This window comes from Liolophura sinensis, chromosome 3, assembly GCF_032854445.1.
Source record: "Liolophura sinensis isolate JHLJ2023 chromosome 3, CUHK_Ljap_v2, whole genome shotgun sequence".
NCBI lineage: Eukaryota > Metazoa > Mollusca > Polyplacophora > Chitonida > Chitonidae > Liolophura > Liolophura sinensis.
The window spans coordinates 7,592,637-7,613,675 of record NC_088297.1 but is presented as its reverse complement, the minus strand read 5'-3'; the positions used below and the strand labels follow the sequence as shown (position 1 = coordinate 7,613,675).

At 40.1% G+C, this 21,039-nt stretch overlaps 1 protein-coding gene across 6 annotated transcripts in view; it reads left to right on the top strand.

Annotated features, from left to right (window-relative positions):
• Positions 1 to 17,871, top strand: part of LOC135463713 (uncharacterized) — a 37,457-nt gene extending 19,586 nt beyond the window's left edge. Inside the window, exon 4 of one of the 6 annotated variants that reach the window (XM_064741122.1) lies at positions 17,049 to 17,871. In XM_064741122.1, coding sequence (XP_064597192.1) covers positions 17,049 to 17,503 — 455 coding nt within the window. In that variant the 3' untranslated portion in view covers positions 17,504 to 17,871. Of the gene's footprint in view, positions 1 to 2,540; positions 3,473 to 6,886; positions 8,298 to 10,519; positions 11,731 to 12,550; positions 14,433 to 14,727; positions 15,301 to 17,048 lie in introns of those variants that run through there. The other 5 variants (XM_064741124.1, XM_064741121.1, XM_064741120.1 and 2 more) reach the window with 5 other exon arrangements.
• The last annotated feature ends 3,168 nt before the right edge of the window (positions 17,872 to 21,039 follow it).

The window sequence follows — 21,039 nt, the reverse complement described above, 5'->3', positions numbered from 1 at the left end:
TTCTTGAGTGCGGCGTAAAACACCAATCAAACAAATAAATAAATATATATTAATTTTCGTATATTGAGTGCGCACGGGAAGTGGCAAAAGTGCTTGAGTTATCTAATTGCAATACCCCAGTTATAAAAAAAAAAGCACATCAAGGTGCTGAAATATGTGTGCAAGTCTGACTTTCTACTTTTGATATAAGATACTTTTATAGAATTGATTCATTACCATTTAGCCTTCGGTTTGAAGTAGCTGATGATGCGCAGCTTCTGTGCGTGTTAACAGAATCCTTTCCAAAACATTCCTTCGCTGTAAATTGTCAGAATTCTTGGAAGCAACAATACCCTGTAGCAGTAGCCGCCAAGCATACTATATGTTATTGTGGCGCAGTATTACGTGTTTAGACTGGTGCAGTCTTGTCAAGCTGACTGTTTACTCGTTGGCAGCATACAAAGGAAAATATCCCTTATCTACAGTTACGACAGATAATTGATGTATGATGTGAGCATTTCTTTATTTTGAACGAAAGATTGTTGCGGTTATCACTTATATGTGCGTTTAGCTAGTAATAGAAAATACATTTAAACTCTTTTGGATGAAACTCTGATAAAACATAACTAAGAATTGTTCACCTAACAAAAGTACACGTTTTCAAACGTCGTGGTATCCGATCATTGGTTTACCATATTTGTTTTGGCACAAAATGTACTCCAAATGTGACCGGAATAAAATTTAATTTTTTGCTCTTCTTCATATGTGCAACATTAGGTATATTGAGTAATTCGAAAGATATTGTGGTTTAGGGCCATATTACATATATCAGCTTTAAAACAAAGCCTGAAGACATGAAGGGCTAGTCTATTATTTATTCATAATTAGATATCTCCGTATTTTAAGATTAGAAAATACTAAGAAATGGGACATTAATTTCGGTATCATGACATTTAAAATCACCAGGCAATGAGGCTGGTTTATGCATATTTTCCGCAAACACTCGATAAACTCCGCCGATTTTTTTTTACATACAAGACCAGTCCTGACGAGCTGTCAAAGCTTCTCTATTCAGCTCGGTGCTAAAAAGCGCCCAGAGGCAAAATATATTTAAAATTAAAGTGGCAACAACCAGGTTGAATTTCTTCACGCAATGGCTGTAAAAACAGTTTAGCGACGAAACCTAGATTTTTTTTCCATGTTTCCAGACGATTTGACACCGAGGATTTTGTAGGCACTTTCCACACTGACACCTGGAGACAATGGTTATAAATACTACGAAACTGAACTGAAAACTGGATCACGTACAAAATACCAAATCTCAGTACACCGATACCGACGTCAACACAGTATTTATATTCTCCACGACTACACAGCTTCAGACTGTTGGAAATACCAGCAGTAACAGTTGTCATCGTTGGGAGGTATTACTTTAGAAACCCTCCGGTAATGAATGATATTTACATGTGAAACGGCCAAAGGCAAAATGTATTTGTAAAAATATAGGTTAACTTTTACGGAATTTATCACACCACAAAGCTATATAAATGTAGCTTGTACCAGTCCGTTTTACCACTACGGCTATAAATGTCAGAGGTCATATTCATCGTCTGAAAAGTGTCCGTGTCATCAGTAGAAACTGCATCATCATTCACTGTTGGTTCAAATTGATTCGAGGGAAGCTCCGTGGCCGAGGTGGTTAGCTTGCCATGTAGCGCGGCTCAATTGCCCAGGAACCTTCCACCGATGTGGTAGCTGTTGGTTCTAGTCCGTCTTATGCTGGCTTCATCTCAGGCTGTACGTGGGAAGGGTTTCCAGCAACCTGCAACTGGTCGTGGGTTTCCCCCAGGGCTATGGCGAGTTTCCTCCCATGATAATGCTGACCGCCGTCGTATAAGGGAAATATTCTTGGGCACGATGTGAAAAACCTATCAATTCATCTCGAAATGGCATCTTTTTGATACGAATTTCCAGCCCAGCCAGCCTTAGGTTGGCCAGTTGTGACGTCACCGCTGAGCTTACGTGAACGGCCGGCTGAAGGTCGGCTAGAGCAGAAAATCTGTTGTTTTGAGTGGACTTAAGACATGTGTTTCTCCAACCCGTCATATACTCTTTAAACAGGTTACAGTTTTTCTAATTACGACCATTTGTTAAATCTGGACACTAACCCTTTAACTTCGCCTTTATTTCTAGCCGTTTAGATGAACCTGGGATTTTAGGGTTGTACATATAGGCCACGGATTGGACAAAACAGAAGTGTGCATTACACAAATGATCTAACACTAAAGTATTGTATTTCAGCAGTACATTTTCCAACATTAGAAGATATCTTTGGTCTCAAGAGTTAAGCTTCGTGCTAACCGATTATGAATGTGACTTCTTGCCACACTAGCATAGTTTCGGGTAACGCGAGAGCGGAGGTCTGTCCACAATGTGTTCCCGTCCGGAAGCGATGGTGTTATATTTCCGCCGTTTTACATGTCCAGCAGTAGTCTCATTCTAATGCTGAAACATGTGTTCACGCTAAGTGCTAATTTATGATATTGTTTTTCGCCGTACAGGAATGGTTACCGCTAACACCAGAGCTGATAGCACCCCAGAGTCTGGCCACGGGGTATCCTTGCACGGGAAGAAGGATAATCGATTCATACCCAACTATGATCGGTCAGTGTCAACGAGTCGCCACGTGAGGGCGGCCGTGAAGAACTTCGAGAGGTGGTTGAGCGGAGGTCCCACCAAAGACCAGCGAAAGATCGAGGATATCCCGCCTGAGGAGTTGGACGGAATCCTTGTGGATTATTTCGGCAAGATAAAAAAACCGTACGGCGGCGACTACACGCCATTCTCTCTGGGTGCTTTACGATCATATCTAGAACTGCATTTGAAGGACCAGATTTATCCGGAGTCAATCACGAGGTCTCTCGCGTTTCACCGTAGTCAAGTTGCGTTTAGACTACGGAGACTGTCTCTTTCGAGACCTGGTGAGGAATTTGCTGCCGGGAATCGAACACAGTTTTCAGAGGATTTGCCAACATCGCCTGGAGAGTAAACACATAAACCGACTGGGTACAAGAATTAATACCGCCATCGTTATTATTACGGTCATCGTTATTATTACGGTCATCGTTATTATTACCGTCATCGTTATTATTACCGTCATCGTTATTATTACAACCCAAGGCCATGCATTGTGGTCCCTTGTTTGACACCAAGGAGAATACTCCAAGGGGAATAACGCCAGACGTATTCCATTACCACTTTATCGTTGAAAATGGCTTTGAAGAATTGTGTCAGAAGTTTCTTGTAATCAAAGGGAACACAACTGATTAAACACTACTTCTACATGTCAAAATGGTGAACTAGGAGCGGGTGACTGTGAACAGATGGGTTCTCGGGTGGTAAAAATATCTCTCTCTTGATGGTTAAAACTGATAGAATGGCGGCCCGTTCTATTTTTCCTTTTGGGGGGTTTTCTTACTGTGAACCGCGATATCTCGGTTATCCTACATGGCAATTTTTTTTTTAGGTTTAATGTGACACTTTATCAATACATATATACATTTAGTTGTCTAGTGTTGTCTTTTAATGTCTTTTCTCTTATGGTTTTCACGGGACCTTGTTTGATCTAGTTCCATGTTAACCAATGGAATCACGTGTTTCAATACTGCTGTTGCTGTTTTGATTTTTTTTTTTAATTTGATCGGTGTTACATGCGGTACTCAAGAATATTTACTTATACGACGGCGACCAGCATTATGGTTTGAGGAAATCGGGCAGAACTTAATATGAGGAAGCTAGTTACATGTACATTTAGTTGTTTAAATTTGCGACACTCTTCAATAATATGAGCACGAGCTGTCCGTGCCATCAGCATTGGGCATAAGAGTTATGTAGAAGTAATCCCGAAAGATTGTTCAAGGTTGGTCAGAGGCCGAAAGAAAACGAATGGAAAAAAGTGGCTGCAAAATGGACGGCTCTTGGCGAATGATAAGTTTAGGATTTCATTGAAGGTAAAGTTGTAAAGTCGCCCCTCTGAGACAAGGTTACCATTTTACTGTCACAATTTATCACACTTCACGACGAGAGAAATTACTGAGAGAGTTGTTCTTGCAGTCCATCAATCCCCTACAAAATCAGACAGGTGTTTTTTTAGCACGGCTAAGCGTTCGCCCTAATGCAGTGTATTGCGAGTAGTGAGCTAGGAATTTTGCTGACGGCTGTCTGAACCAAGATGGATGGGATTTTAACGGTCTTCCTTTCGCTCCTTGTGTCCAAGAGGCTGGTTGATTAATCCCTTGGCTTTAATCTCGTGGATTGGACCCATTTTGATTTTGTTCCGACAGAGGACGACGAGTATTATCGAGGCGATACAGAATGGGTTTAATTCCGTAAACTTGTTGTTTTAAATGTATATATGTAGATCATGTTTAGCTTCGCCTAATAAAGGTGGTAATTGTATAAACTTGGTGATGAGATTACGCCGAAATGGTTTCGGAATTACCTTCTTTTTTGGGCGGAGTGGGGTTTCGTTTTTGAGTAATTTTGCTGCTGATAGAAACAGATTATCGGCGTCTTTTAATTTGGCTGATTTATTTTTGTGACATATGTAAGTGTGAAACTGATTTTCTTTATGTAGTGAAATGTTCAACTAAATATACTTAGAGCTATGTCACCACTTGTGCATATATATTATGAACATTTATCGGCACCATATCAAACATTCAGCTGAGCAAGGCCATTATTTTTTGATGATACGTCCTTTGAATAAGATCATACTTATAGTATTTTGTTACCATGGTAACCTACATTGGTGAGGAGGGTGGGGTAATCCAGGACAAGTTTTTAGTTTCTTCGAGCACAGGCAAAGACGGTTTGTTTGATAATGTACAATTAGTTCCCCAGGACTAACTACTCCTGGTGCAATTCTTGGGTACAGTGGTATGAATTACTCACGGTTAACCTTAAATGAAGCAAGTTGACAGGGGTAGGAGTCCTTAGTTTGATGACGTATTTTGCGCGTTTCGAACATAAAATGTGGAAGAATTCAATCTGCCATTAATGTGCAACGAACTTCCTTGTGGATGCATTTTTACCTTGAAGGAATAATATCCAGATTTGGTTACGGGTCCTAAATATAAAGAACCTGTTTAAGCAGTATATTACCGGGAGGGCTTCTGAGAAACGTAATCATGACTTTGAATGTAGCAAAACAATAGATTTACTACTCTAGCCTATCTCCAGCAGGCCGCCGAGTAAAACTCAGCAGGTGACGCCATAGATGGCCAACCCAAGTCAGGCTGGTTTACATAAGCTGGGAATTCGTATCAAACCCATGTCATTTTGGAGATGAATTTTAGCTACACAGAAACAAATACACTCCCGTATCAATGTGAACCTGAAGTGGACGATCTTGAAGTCCCAATTTATGACACTGGCATCTTTGTCAGTGCCAGTGTCTCTGTGTCAGACTTCAGATTCCAAGTTTTATGAGGTGGAATATGTTTTCAAGTGTTTCCAACCGCACCAATAATAGGGGCTGGTAAGTTTTATCCAGTCTTATGATTTAATATTTATTTACTATTCCTTCCTTCCCTCCCCCCGCTTCATAAAAACACCGATTGGTGGACAATATAAATACATTTACGGCGTTGACGTCGGCGTTAGTGTACAGCGATTTATTATCTGTCAGTTTTCAATTCAGTTAATAGTATTTTATCACTACTGTGCACAGGCGCCCTCGTTAAAATTCAGTTGTGTTCCTCTCTTAGCTGTTAGCCGCATAATGGCGAAAGCAGATACGGCTGTTTTTGGTGGGTGCAAAATCCTTCTGTCTTGTGCTGTAAATCGATGCCCTTTTGAGAGCCAAATTGTCCGGACCGGTTGAAAAAATAATTCCATGGTTTTTCAACGACTTGTCTTTACAACCGTGTGCAGAACAGCAAATCCTCTCGATGACAAATTTGATATGCTTGTTGTCACCCTTGTAGCTCTTTTTAACACAAACTTGCGTGGGATCATACCAAAGACTTTTAAAATCGTATTTGCTTCTGTCTCACTTGGCTTGAGGTCAGAGCAAGGAAACAGGACTGGTTGACCGCTGTCAGTATAATGTGACTTGCTAAGGTGTCATGTCTGGTGTCTTGGGCATAAAACTTCAATGGATGCAGCACTTTGACGGCATGGACTCGCCCTGCCAAAATAAGACACAGTATTTATATACACGCATGTGTCCTCGGCGTCATATGAATGAAAAACTACTAAGTACGACGTTAAACCTCAAGTATTCATTCATTCGTTAAGAATGTATTGTTTGAAATTAACATTAATCAACCTGTATAACGTGAAGTATTTACGACAGCGTTAGTATATTGTATTCTGTTTTTTTGAATGCATGACGTGATAATGAACACTGACCCGACCCTGTTCCACCTTCTCATTTTGCTGGTGTTGACTGCCATCGGATTGATATTATGGAAAAGCCAAAACCTTATGGTTTTCTGAATGAATTCTGTGTTACGGATTGATCATTGAAATAGACAGTGATCAACACGTAGCATTAAGATCGCTTTGATGTCAAAAGGCAGATCTAACGTATTGTGTTCCCTTTGTCAAATAATCGTTGAAAAAAAAAAAATTGATTTATGATGCATATCTGGATATACTTACCCAAGTGTTGTGTCCTCCAATTACAAATACTGATTGTCACAAGACTCATATTGCAGAAAGGCCAAAAACTCATTGTCACAAGACTGATATTGCAGAAAGGGCAAAAACTCACTGTTTAAAAGAACATTTCTCAGCATGCTGAAGTTATTTTAAGTTCTACATTTTTGGAAAATGACTTGATAGACGTGAGGATGAGGTCGTAGCCATCCATGTCTGATTCGTCTTGTTTCTCGCTGAACAGGACTGGCAGCCATGGATTTGTCTGGGAAGGCCGACGAAGTCAGCAGCGAAGTACAACAGGGGAACCCCACATGTACCTCACAGGAAGCTGACTTCGGGAGGCCAGCGTTTTGGCCTTCGCATCGAGCTGAGGAACGACAGCGGTTTGACTGCTTGATATTGAACCCTCTCATCTCCAGGTCGACAGCCAGACACGTGAAAGCGGCGGTGAAGCTGTTCGAAAGGTGGATCTGGGTTGGTTCCATGAAGGACAATCGCAACGTAGAGCATATTCCTCCGGAGGAACTTGACGCCTACCTTGTTGACTTCTTCGGTAACATCCAGAAACCATCTGGCCAGGATTACACACCGTCTTCATTGAAGAATGTCCGATCCTGTCTAGAACTGTACCTCAAGGAACAGGGCTACGGCAGTTCCATCACCAAATCGCAGTGCTTTGTGAATAGCCAGCAAGCATTCAAGCGCAGGAAGCACAAACTGGAAAGAGTTCATATCCAACAGCCTCGATGATGAATTCAGATGTACATGCAAATTGTGTCAAATGCTCGTCATGAATTCACATGAATATATTCATCAGTTGCGCCCAGTGCTGGTCTTCGCAGCTCGGTACTTCAAACCCAGGAAACTGCCACTTGAAGGAACACAACAACAATAGTAGTACTTCAGCATAGTTACTCTACATTTACCAAGTCATATTTAATTCCTATTCTCTCAGCAACTACAATAGGTGACTACCATGTATTAGACCAAACCTGTGACCTTGCTGATGTACCTGTGAGTTTCAAACACTTACCACTCGTTCTTGTTCGCTCAGCAACTTGTGATGGTTATTAATTATGTGGGTTTTTGGTTTGCCTCATTTGCTGAAAACAGCAGTACATTTTCGGCTGTAGTCTTTATACTTTTTTATATGCATATATTTTCAATACCCCTCCTTGACACTGTATTGTAGCCAAGAAAGTGTAAACTTTTAACAGAAGAAAATTCATGGTGCTATCTGGTAGAACGGACAGTGATGGAGGTTTGTTGAAATTTAATTGATACATTTTTTAAGATATCCCGTCTGTAGAGTGGTTTTTTTTGTATTAATCAAACCTACATCAGTCTATTCGAATGTCATTTCTTTCTGTTCCTGTTCTTTTGTGCTTGCACTGTTGTGATTCTTTGCTGTTGTAATTTGTGTTATCTAACTATTTGTTTTAGCTGAACATATCACAGTATCCTCATGCGTATATTTCTATTATAACCTTAACATAGCTGAGTATATTTTACATACTGTTGAAAACAATGCTTGGTGCGATTCTTGCAAGGTCATTTTATTGATATCTTATGGCCTGGGTCAAAATAGCTGGTGAATACATAAACATGCATTGTGCCATTACTATTCGTTATCTATTATTTTAAACATTGAATAAATAATCTACTCATGACAAAAGTTTGTCTTTCGAATTATTTGTTTTGTCTTTTCATTGTGTCTGTTATATGCGTCATCGTTGAGACTGTCACATGACCGAAGAAAATATCGTTGTCTTTTTATTTTCGTCCAACAGAATTCATGACTACAAATGCGACATTCGGAGGAAGTCAGTCAGTCATGCGTCGCGTTATCCAGAAAGAGGGGCATGGTGTAGGTAAACACGACAGCCTCCAGTGCGTCAAAGACAGATTTTCGATGGGTACCCGGTCCTTGTCCACCAAGCAGCAAATCCGTGGAGCTGTTGTGAACTTTGAAAAGTGGCTCAGGGTGAGCGATTTTCGTGACGAGAGACGGATCGATGAAATACCTCCGGAGACTCTGGACGAATATCTGGCCGTGTATTTCGGCGATTTGAAGAAAGTGTCCGGCGAAGAGTATTCCATTGGGTCCCTCAAAAGCCTTCGCTCGTGTATAGAGCACTATCTAAAGGAAGTGGGATATCCCATCTCCATCATTGGTGATCAGAAATTCGTGAGGAGCCAAGAGGTTTTCAAGCAGAAGTTATCGAAATTGAAATAACTGTGTGCCAAAATGACTTCTAAATTCCGGAAAACTAGAAATCTGATTTAGTTCCTTTCTATATGCTTTTAACCGTGACCCCCAGGGCTTATGATTATTAAAGGGTTATTGAAATTTGGGGTGTGCAGAACTAGCTGCATTCCATGTGAGTGGAATCCGAGAATATTGCTCATTAATGATAGTCACCGCTATGATCTCAGGGAGAAGACTTGTGCTATGAGATGCTAGGAAAGCTGATCGATGGGGCTGCTTGCTCAAAAGTATGTAAAAATTAGCTTTAACATGGATTAAATATAGCACGATGACACTGGTGTTTGGACATGAATATCAGTGACGTTTCATTTTTATCAACGTTTGAACTGATCCTTTCTGTTGTTATTTGTGGAGGTAAATTTCGTGTGCAAAAAGAGCCTTCGTTGTTTCAAAAATTATGATAGACATTGTTTTAGCCTTCTTCATCTGGGAACTGACTTTACTATGTTGTTCAGACTGAACGTTGACTTGATTTCTTGATTTTTTTCAGCCCTGCCATATGATTAGTATGCCGAAGATTTGCTATTTATAATGTGTACTCATTGAAATAAGGTATTACAACCAATAGCCATTTATGCTAACAGGAAATTGTAGGTGTCACATTGTAACAGTGCGATGTCTTTATTGTGGCTAATTTGGCAAATCCTCGAAATGCCGTAGCGACAACACACTATGTTGGGTTTCAAACATCAAACAGCTATAAGGGTATATGTTGTCTGTTTGAATGATAAGAACTGGCATTTGCGTCAACTGGTAATTTTTAATAAATTACATGCGTACTGATACATGGAAAAGGAATGAAAACGTAAGGAATGTAAGAAAAGCAAACTGGAAAAGAGCTAACGCTGTCGAATAGGTGACATAAAACATAAAATGGCCATAAAACACAATTCAGAAAACTAAATACCGTCAAATATGTAAAATGTCATCTGGCTGAACAAAACCCTATTCATCTAGCGCCAGTTAATGACCGCTGGACCTTTCTGACAGCATGAAAAAGGCTCACCTCATTGCATCTGGAATTCGAGGGAAATAGCTCGTGAGTGATTTTATGGCGCGTATTTTAAAGTTTTACATGGAGGTAGAAATCAAACTACACAAGCATTTTATCCCATTTTTAAAAAAAAAAAAAATAACCCCTTTGTGAAATGGAGTTACAAGGCGACCAAAGAGTTGTCAGTGTGAAATGAAATTTGTGAAACAGATTTTAACCTCCCCATTTTATAGAGACATTTGGTAATAGGGGAATTCTCATTTTGAGACTTTCCCCGTCCTATCTCGTGAACTTTAGAGCGATTAAAGCGTCGACGAGGTATCCAAACGTATAAATTACAGCTTCGAGTATAGTTTGACCAGGTATTTATCTGACTGAGGATCACACGCCGTCAGTAATATATTATACTAGTATGTTGTTTGGGAATTCGTTTTGGTATTTCAGAAAGCTTTCATTTAGCGTGCGGTGTCTGGCCTCCGCTCTTGGATATTACTTATGTGGAACATCCTTTTATGATATCTGTGCACACATAACAAACCTATTGTATGCTGGAATTCTGCCCCTGTTTTCATCCAAGGAAGACATCATTTTTTCTGGTTCTCGTCCTACAGGGGAGAATAAGAACAACCAGGTTCCAGGGAAAGTCATGGCAACCTTGCCTCTGAGAAGGGCACATTTGAAAGCCGGTGAGCAAGAAAGGTTCAGCTTTGGTCGGGCATACTGTTCAACAATACACCACGTGAAGAGAGCTGTGAATCAGTTTGAGAAGTGGCTGAAGGAAGGAGACCATCGAGAAAACAGACGAATGGAAGACATTCCTCCGGACAATCTGGATCATTATCTCGCACAGTACTTTAAGACTATACAGAAACAGTCAGGAAAAGACTACACCGCCGCAACATTCAAGAGCATTCGATCTTGTCTGGAGCACTACCTGAAAGAAAAGAAATACCCATTTTCCATCATAAGTTCTGTCCAGTTCAGGAGGAGCCAAGACGCTTTCAAGGAAAGGAAAAATGAAATATTACGACTATCAGCGGTTTGCGAATCAGTTAGATCTAAGCAGAGTGCAGAAGATAGATTGCTCCTTGAATAATGTACTGTAGGTGTGTGTTGTCAAAGATGTTAAAGGTTGCCAACACATGTATGCCGATAAAAGGCGGCTGGTTGGCAAACATTCTCACAAATTGCATAAATAAACATGACCCATAGATGACTAATGCTTCATCTAGCTAACGTGATCTATTGGTTATATGTTTACGTCCATAGCATTGTCTGCTCAAGTGGACTTTTATATTTGATTTAGCCGACAGCGTCTATGGCCAGGGTGTCATTAATTATTTAAAACCTACGGTCCATATAAGAAAACATAATTCTGAAACATTTCTGTAAACAGTTATCTAGATTGCCTACTGTATACATTTTTCTAGATTACATATTTGAAACATATTAATTGTTTTTCGATTACTATTGGTGGTCCGTGCTATTTTGGCTGGTTTTAAAATGTTCGTCTATTTTTGATTGATTTTGGGTGTTGTCTTTATCACATTGAAAACCATGACTTCCTTCCGGTATGCGCACGTTCTGGCCAAAAAGGCTGTAATATTGTCGATGTGGCGTTAACTGCAAGCTATTTTTATTCATTCTTCTAGGCTAGAGAAACTTGTCGTTTAATTCTCTTGCGCACGTCGAGCAATATGTGAAGGCATATACATATCTACAAGTCATGCAATAAAATACCTGTCTCTACTCTAGATTTCACCTATTAAGACGTTATTTTGAGTGTAAGCGTTTCAGCTTTTAAAATATAAAATGAATAAATTAGATGACACACAATACATTATAGTGCAAACGAACAAGAAACTGATGTTTTATAAATGTGAAGTTTCTAAATAAATATGTACTTTGTCCATCTCCGCGGGATCTAAATGATTGGGTGAAGCTCATATTTGAGAAATTGTAGCAAGCCTGTACGTTTTAATATCTCTTGTCTACAATTGGAGTACAAAAGCCGTAGCAACCACAGTAGCCTGATAGTTGGCAAATGGTCACACGTATCGGATAAAACGCGGGGTTTGACAATTTACCTCGCTCAGGGTTTCATGCAAGTTTTGCAGTAACAACTTGGTGCAAAGTACTACGTCATCTCACCTGTCGCGATTCACATTGCGCATTGACATAAACTTGACTTTTAACATACATTGATAAAAACGTATTTGTGCAGGTGAAACCAGATTTGTGCTGCGATGACCTGACGATGCTCTACGGATAGCTTACCCTTCATTATAGTAGCGAAGTTAAGTACACCGCTTTACAGTGACACGGTTAGCTCAGTGTAAAGGTATGGATCTGAAACTTCTTCCCTAGATGTTATACAACTGGTTCTTTATTATGAGGTATGACCTGGCGTTTTTTTTTTTTTTGTTTTTTTTTTACCTGCGCGATATTGTCTAGGATCATATTCACTTCGATATTGATCTGGTATGTGGATTTCTGCGGTGATTACTGTCTTTATCAGATACGACTCAGTATTTGTGTCTCGAGATCATCATGTGCGTTTTCGTTTTATTTTTCGTCATTCCGAAGACAATCTTATGTTTTCTAAGAGAACATCATAGCTTTCACTTTCTTGTCCGCAGCAGGTCTCGTAGGTGGAATCGAATGCGTCAGACTGCAGCATTCCACTTCGGAGGACATACACCGTGGTCCAAGAAGAAGAAGCTCCATTCATGGAACGGAGACTTATAGCCGGAGATTTGACGTTTGTGGAAGACCCGATTCCACGAACAGACACGTCAGATTAGCCGTTGTGCAGTTCGAACACTGGCTTAAGGAAGGGAAGCACGGGGATCGTAGGCACATAGAGGATATTTCCCCGGAAACGCTTGACGGGTACCTTGCTGAGTACTTCAGCATTGTACGCAAACAGTCCGGAGAAGATTATTCCGTCGCTTCTTTCAGCAGTCTTAGGTCTTGTATAGAGATTTACCTGAAGCAAGTGAATTACCCGTGTTCAATCACAGGATCGATTGAGTTTACCAAAAGCCAAATGGCTTTTAAAAGTAGAAAAATGTTGACTATGCAATATACGACGAATTCCGGGTCTTCCACTACTGGGTGAAGAAGGCAGGATGATAAGGGCCTTTCAGTGTTCACCTGATATGTAAAGTTACCTGTTGGTAGTAGGGTCTGGAGCTTTACATCGGCCACCAAGTTTTTTTAAGATGATGTCGCCATAGAGCTTAGCTGACATATTGGCTTGTGGTGTGTCATATATTAATGGAAAATTACAGTACATCACGGGATTTTAAAAATGAGTGGTTGAGGATCGTTTTTGTAAGGCACATTAATAGGTTTTGACTGTGTTAAACACGACCGGTAACACCGTAGGGTCAGTTTTAGAACACCTCTTTGTATTTTACTTATTGCGTTGTTTGCATTCTTTTGTTCACATTTGATTTTCTGGTAAACAAAGACACTAGAAGTTGTTTTAAGTTTCTTTCATGTGTCTATCGACTTTGCTGTCATGCATACATTGCTTTAACATAAGGACACATTTGTACTTAAACTTCACATAGTTTTACCTGTTTCGTGCGTAGTACAACTACCAATATTGTATCACACACTGCGTTGATGTCTTTGTGTTTAAGTTATTCATAACCAACCTACACTTAGAGTTTGTTGTAAAATATTTCATCAAGGAATTTCGTTAGTATGCCAAATAGAATAGGTGAATTAGAAAGTTGAAGATGAAGTTATGCGATCTGGGAAGCCCTATGTGAAGCAAAGCAACTATTGCCGTGCATCGAGGGACAGAGTTTAGTGAAGAACGCTGTTCGCCAAAAATACTGAGATGCTGAAGTTTCGAAAGTTTTGGTCATTCCTAGATGTATGATTGTTCTAACGTACGACGTCATACTGTTTTGCATTCCAATCGATTATTCAAGTCCATTATACCTACAAGGCCATTCTGATAATTTCAAAAAAATCCCTTTCTGGTACTCTTCCACGTTTTTCATGGTATGTGACGCTGTCAGTGCTGGGCTTTCATTTCGCTCCTGTTGGAAATAGTTCCATTAGCTTTCTTCACTTTCTGCAGAAATAATCACACCTGTTATATACCTGCATACATCATGTGTGTACAGTTTACCCGCGTCTTTTTTCATTAATAATGCAGTCAGACCTTAAAACAATTTAGCTTGGCCGTAAGTCCCTTATAGCTGTCCCAGCGTTTGTCAGTACCACAACATTCATATGTTTCCATTGTTTGTTCCGCATGATTGGGCTTCTCGTTGGATTAAAGCAAGTTTTTCCTTAAGAATACTTTCGTTAAACTCTATTGTTGGGGCTGGGGAACTTCGATATACATACGTGGTTTTATAAAATAAAAAGCAGTGAAGTTTCAGTACCTTAAGACAGAATTTGTACCATTCATCGACTATGGCACTGTCATCGTTACTCTGTTTTTACCCTTATTTGTATTGGTAATAATGAATGCACAAGTGCTCAGATAAATACAAGAGGTTTCTGTATTCATTTCTTTAGCGAAGTTGACATATGGTGGACCAGGTACATTGCAACATACTTCTGGACTAAGTGATTATGTACTGTTTTATCAGTGTTTGAACTCTCAGCGGTTTAGAGGACAGCATGTAAGCAAATTTACTTATGCGGTACTTACGTTTAGGATTCAAATGAGGCAGAGATTTAGACGCCTGAGATATTTTTCTATTTTATCATGCCTGTATATGGCGGCTTATATACCTTTTTGATCAAGAAAGTCTTGTGTGACTCCTAGCATCTCACTTTCTGTTCTCAGCAGAATTCCCTGGTAGAGTCAATTACGCGAGAACTTCTAAGCCGAAGGGTGGTTTCTCAGAAGGAGTGTCTAGCAGCCGTGACACTAATATGGACAGCCAAAGGTTTGGCATGAAAGGGAGGCCTTGCTCCAGTATAAGAAATGTCAAAGCCGCTGTCTTACACTTTGAAAGCTGGCTGAAAGAAGGACGTTATCGAGACGATAGACACATAGAGGATATACCTCCGAATGCACTTGACGAGTACCTTGCTGAATACTTCAGAGGAGTACAAAAACATTCGGGAGAAGATTACACTATAGCCTCTTTCCAAAGCCTACGATCCTGTATGAAACATCACTTGAAACTGAAGAACTATCCTTTGTCGATTACAAATTCTGTGGAGTTCATGAAAAGCCAGAAAGCTTATAGGCTAAGAAAATTCATGATCATGAAAAACTCATGAATCATGAATGTACACAGATAGCTGGTGACTGGATCCTTCGTTTATATTGGCAGCTGGCTACGTTACGTGCGGTCCACATGCTGATATAGGAACACTATTAAATCAGCTTAGCTGTACATGTACTTGGTTGGCACAAATTACATGTCAGGATATTGCCGAAGTGTTTTCTTGGTACAGCCGGTTTTATCAGAAATCTGTAAACTTAACAGACAGTATTTATATTTGTTAATGCTGGTAGCTAATGTCACGCTTTGAATTCCAGCTACGGTAGCGCACTACCTATAGCTTTGAAAGGTTAATCGACCCGGTGTCTGTATACCGAGAGATTGAGGTATCTGGTGGGCATCACTGAGACTGGGCTTTCAACGAAGGCTGCGAGAAAACAGAAATTTTGTTTGTCTCCTAAATGTGCATGTACTTGTTATTTTTATTCATTTCCTTCCATTTAGGATTTTAAATTACACTAGAGCTTTGTTCACTGTTCATATAAGTACGAAATGCAGACGTTTTGGTGTGGAAAATAGTCTTCTGAATGGAAAGTTTGTTGTGAAATTTTTTTAAACTTTAATGTGGTTTCCGCGGAATTTATTCTAGTTTTATAGCATTCATATTGTCTAAGAAGGGTTTAAATGACATTTTTGTGATAGTAACTAGTTACATGTGGCATATAGGAAATAAACTGACCCCCTGGTCAGTTTGCGTGCCAGTTAGACTGAAGTTATTTTTGTTTATACATGTACTTGTCCGGTTGGCTGAATTTTAAAAGTTGTGCTGGCCACTTCAAATGGCATATTGAAAGAATGAATGTTCCTGGTTGAACGTTATTTCGGCTATATTACAACCATTTCCTAAAGAGAAAAATAACGTACTGAGAACACCGTTTCAATACTAACGTAACATACGCCGGTTCATGTATTTTTTTTTTTTCATTTTCTTTTTCTCATTGGTTACATGCTTTGGATTCCTTAGCATAGACCAGTGGGTGGAACGTAGTGCAATAGACAGTTCTACGATGCCATCATTTGAACCCCCACAACTTCCTTATGCTATGGCAGTCAGGTTGTTCGTCTGTACGTTATCATTTGTACTCAGTCGCTTCTTCGCAAAGGAAGAGGCATGCAATTTTAACAATTACTGGCAAATGTCATTAACACCTCGCGGAGATATGAATGTGACATTTGTCATTGACTCGGTATTTTTTTTTGCAGACTTAGTGCCATTCTGATTTTAATCCATAATACATTATTTGGTTGCAATCGTATTACAGCATTTGGTAATTATTTTAATTACTTTTGGCCAAGGTAATTATCACCTTTATAGAGACATTTGAATGCGTTGCCTTTTGGGCCCTTTGCAGATTATGATTAAAAAAAAATTCGAGCATCTTGATCCACATTACCATACAAGGTATAATATTATCTCGGCTCGAGAATGCCTATATACATTACTGTATATTTTGCACGGTGAGATAACCACAATCTTTTTCCTCTGAGCTTAGATTAAAGCCGTTGAGATATTGTAATTTTTATATCTTTTTATCTATTTGTTTTCTTTTTTTCCGGTAAATCACAACGATAGATTATATGTTATACCGAAGAGTAATCTGGAACTGGGGGCTTGGGTCATTTAATAGGTCACGCTTGGTAGCGTGTAAAATGCATGGAGAGGTACTCCGCTAGGTATATGCTAAAATCGTCAATGATGAAGTAACAAATATTCCGACATAGATTCAGTTTACATTGACTTGTAAACCTACTATAGACCGAACAAAAGCAGTGCTAGCCATCTTTCGGATGTTGCATATTTCCTTGTGGCTATAGTGAGCGGTGCATGTGCCTTGAGTCAGACATGATACCCTTTATTTCCTGTTTTCAGCAGAATTCCTTGGTAGAGTCGGTTACCTCAGATCTGAAGGTTCCAATACGACTAACGCACAGGGCGGTGCTATCAGGGAAAGGCTGAGCAGCCGTGGGAGAGATGACCGACAGAGATTTGACATAGCAGGAAGGCCTGGCTCTACCACGGTACATGTCCGCTCAGCTGTGGTTCATTTTGAGAACTGGCTGAAAGAAGGGCATCGTCGAGACAACAGATATATAGAAGATATACCTCCAAAGATACTTGACGAGTACCTTGTTGAGTACTTCAGCGTTGTGCGTAAAGTTTCCGGAGAAGATTACTCAATCGGGTCTTTCAAAAGCCTTCGGTCGTGTATGGAACTGTACTTGAAGCAGAAAGAGTACCCCTTTTCAATTACTAGTTCACATGAGTTCCTGAAAAGTCAAAAGGCTTTCAAGCTAAGGAAAATAGCGATTAAACAATCGTCATTATAGACTGGGTCAACCATGACCCAGTTTTATCTCTCGCAGTGATTCTTGTATTCATTGGTGACGTTGAGATGGCAATCTTCTTGCAGGACTTGAGCAAGAAGCTTTCACGAGAGAGTGTCATGGTGGCACATCCATGTGGTATATGTATTGTAGACATAATGTTGAAAACGAGATGCGAACTTGTTGACGATATTCATTGATGATGCAGTTAACCCTTGCCGGAAATTAAAGTTAAATATGAATACTAAATTTACTCTAATTCTGTTCGAGAAAAAGACGCTGATTAATCATTATTATGTTTCATAATTTTGTGTTAGGTTAGTATTGATGGATTCAGGCAATTTCGCCGTTCGTTTTACTGTATTGTAGATGTATGTTTACATGATCTGGTGGTTCATGAATAAACATTTTGGTCATCATGTAAATGATATACACGGTGTGCGGCGAATACAGTTATAGTGATTAAGAACTTCCATGAACGTTTTCACATGGGTCGAAAGTCTGATTTCTAAAGCATGAATAAGTTCCATCGTTTAGGATTGCGTTAATGCAGTAATCAAAAAAGTGTAGTTTCTTTAAGGAAAGTGAAGACTGTACTGGCTCGCTTCCTTCCTTAGGCCTAACATAAAATAACCTTATTTATTAGAACAGGGTTTAGCTCATGCTGGCTTCCTCACCGCCCGTATGTGGGAAGGTCTCTCAGCAACCTGCAGGTGGTCGTCGGTTTCCGATCACACGACAATGTTTATTTATATCGGTCATAATCCTAACCTCTAACAAGGTCTGGGAAGCCTGGCTATTCCTGATCTTATACTGCTCTTGGACTATTGGTCGCTCTGTGGGTGAAGGTCTGTGCGTGACGAGTGAAAAAACCCGTTAGTAGTCTACTCCTCCTTGCTACAATCCATCAAACTCACAGACGTCGCTTGATAAGTGAACACTTGTAAAGTATTAAGCAGCAATCCAATACCACCTGTACCACGCACAGTCGAGTGCTTTATTACCACTTAAAACACCAATGGGTGTGGTGACACGTTATACCGAGATATGCCATTCCAGGACACTAACAACTTCACGTAAAAATTACACTCCTGTGGGCGAGAGAGTTGAGTATCAGCCTCGTCTTAGGCATAGTGCTCAAGCCAGTATTTGGGCATAGCTGCCCGTGTGGTCGAAGGAGACATCGTTGGTGATGTACAGTTGGTAAACATCAACGTGGCTGATGTAACAGATGAGCCATGTGAGTTGACCACTGCCAAAAATCCATGTTCAAGAAACGTTAGGAGTATATTTGCTTGTGCAATTTCTAGACACATTACAATTCCTATGTTTACATGGTCCTAATAACGGTTAACCTTCAGTGAACATAGAGGATTTTCATTTCTAATCAACAGAAAATCATGTTGAAATTCAGAGCACAAAATGGTTCCATTGTGCACAAATCTCTGAAGTGAGAATCAGGGACATGAGACTTTCTCAGATAGCTACAGGTTAATTTTGCTATGGCGAGGAGATCTCGTTCCACTAGAAGACGACTCAGAGCAGCAAGTTTTCACTCTGAACAAGCCTCATGGCTGGAAAAAGAGCTGCATCGAGATAGTCACATAGTTGAATGAATTCCTCTGGATACACTTGACGAGTGCTCACTACAACCCGGTATAGCTGGAGTGAACTGTTGGAAGGATTTCAGTAGGGAGCCCCACGTAAAATTGAACAATAGCTGGATGAGCAATACAGTTGCCTTCTTCCTGGTATTCCGGACGTGGCTTTCTAGTGAGTAAGCATTATAAATATACATGAATTGGGACTGGCTTGCTACAAGGATACATTTGTGAAATTGTATCAAAATGAAGTTGGAAGAGACTTTAAACCCTAAGGACAGAAACGGAGGTTTGGTCTCGTCATTAGGTCTAGGGTTATTAGGTAGGTGTGAAGGCTCAGTCTGACCATTTTGCTGCAAGAAAAGACCGTTATTTCATTTGTATTGCTATTGACATTTCCAAATAAGCGAGATGTACATGTGTGCTTTGTAATAATTACGTTTATGTCCCACGTTTGTGTCAAAACAAAAAAGAAAAAAACTGGAAATCACAATTTCAAGTTTAGTAAAAAAAATGGTTTTTGACAGAATATCGTTATTTCAGGGGTCATACATTAACCTGGATGTACATGCTGGTGTCGGGGGGGGGGGGGGGAGGGGAACATTAACCCGGAGTTGCAAATGTCCACGCGAAGTTATACATTTACCCGGAGTTGCAGATGTCCATGTGGGGTTATGCATTAACCCGAGTTGCAGATATCCATGTGGGTCATGCATTAACCCGGAGTTGCAGATATCCATGTGGGTCATGCATTAACTCGGAGTTGCAGATATCAATGTGGCTCATGCATTAACCCGGAGTTGCAGATGTCCATGTGGGGTCATACATTAACCGGGAGTTGTAGATGATCATGTGGCGTCATCCATTAACCCGGAGTTGCAGATGTCGATGCGGGGTCATAATTAACCTGGAGTTGCAGATGTCGATGCGCGGTCATGCATTAATCAGGAATTGATATCAATGCATTACTATAGACTTTTCATGTTTGTTAATACTAAATAGTACTTACAATAGGTGCTGTATTAAAGATTGGTGACGGTTGGTGTACTGAACAGTCGACATCGCTTTGTGCCAGGGTAATGCATTGTATTTTAGTTGAGTTAGGTTAAAGGGTGGTCCCGACGAACATTCTATAACCACTTTTCTTTTATCCTGTACAGGATATCTCACGACCGACCAGCTGTTCTTGGGGAGGGGCAACATAGATATAATTTCTTCCTCAGCTGTGACAGCGGTCCAGCCGCGACTCGTATCCCAGAGGAAGCTCACAAAAACGTCTCAGTCCATGTCTAGTTCTCTTCTGCGCCACATCAGAGGCACCGCGAAGAATTTTCATCAGTGGCTTACGTGCCGAGAACCTGGAGAATATCGCCAAATGCAGGAGTTGCCGCCGGCAGAGCTTGACGCCTACCTAGCGGAATACTTTTCCACTGTGAAGCAGAGCTCCGGGAATGAGTTCTGCTATTCCACATTCGGGAAAATTCGCTATAACCTGGACCATTACTTGAGAATGCACAATTACTCGTACTCTTTGAGCAAGTCCAATGTTTTCGTGCAAAGTCGAATTGCCTTTAATAGAAAGAGAGATCAGCTGTCACAGATATGAGCCGCTTATGGCGGACGCTGTTTCGCTACTGTGTTAGACACACAGAAGTATGAATAAGGTATGTCGCTCATAAGTGAAACAATTTGCCCCCTGGGGATTTAACAGTGTATTATGTGGTGATGCAAACGGTATTTTCAGGATGTGTGGAAGTGATTTTTTAAGACAAATCTTGTTGATTGTTTCAGCTTCATTTCATATTAATTTATATATTTTTTTCAGTTTTTAGTTATACCTTTTGCTAAGTTTGTCTGCATCTTTGAATCTGCAATCATTACTTAATTTTAGTTTGTCCCTAAAGTAATGCACAAATAATACAGCAGCAAATGATAAAG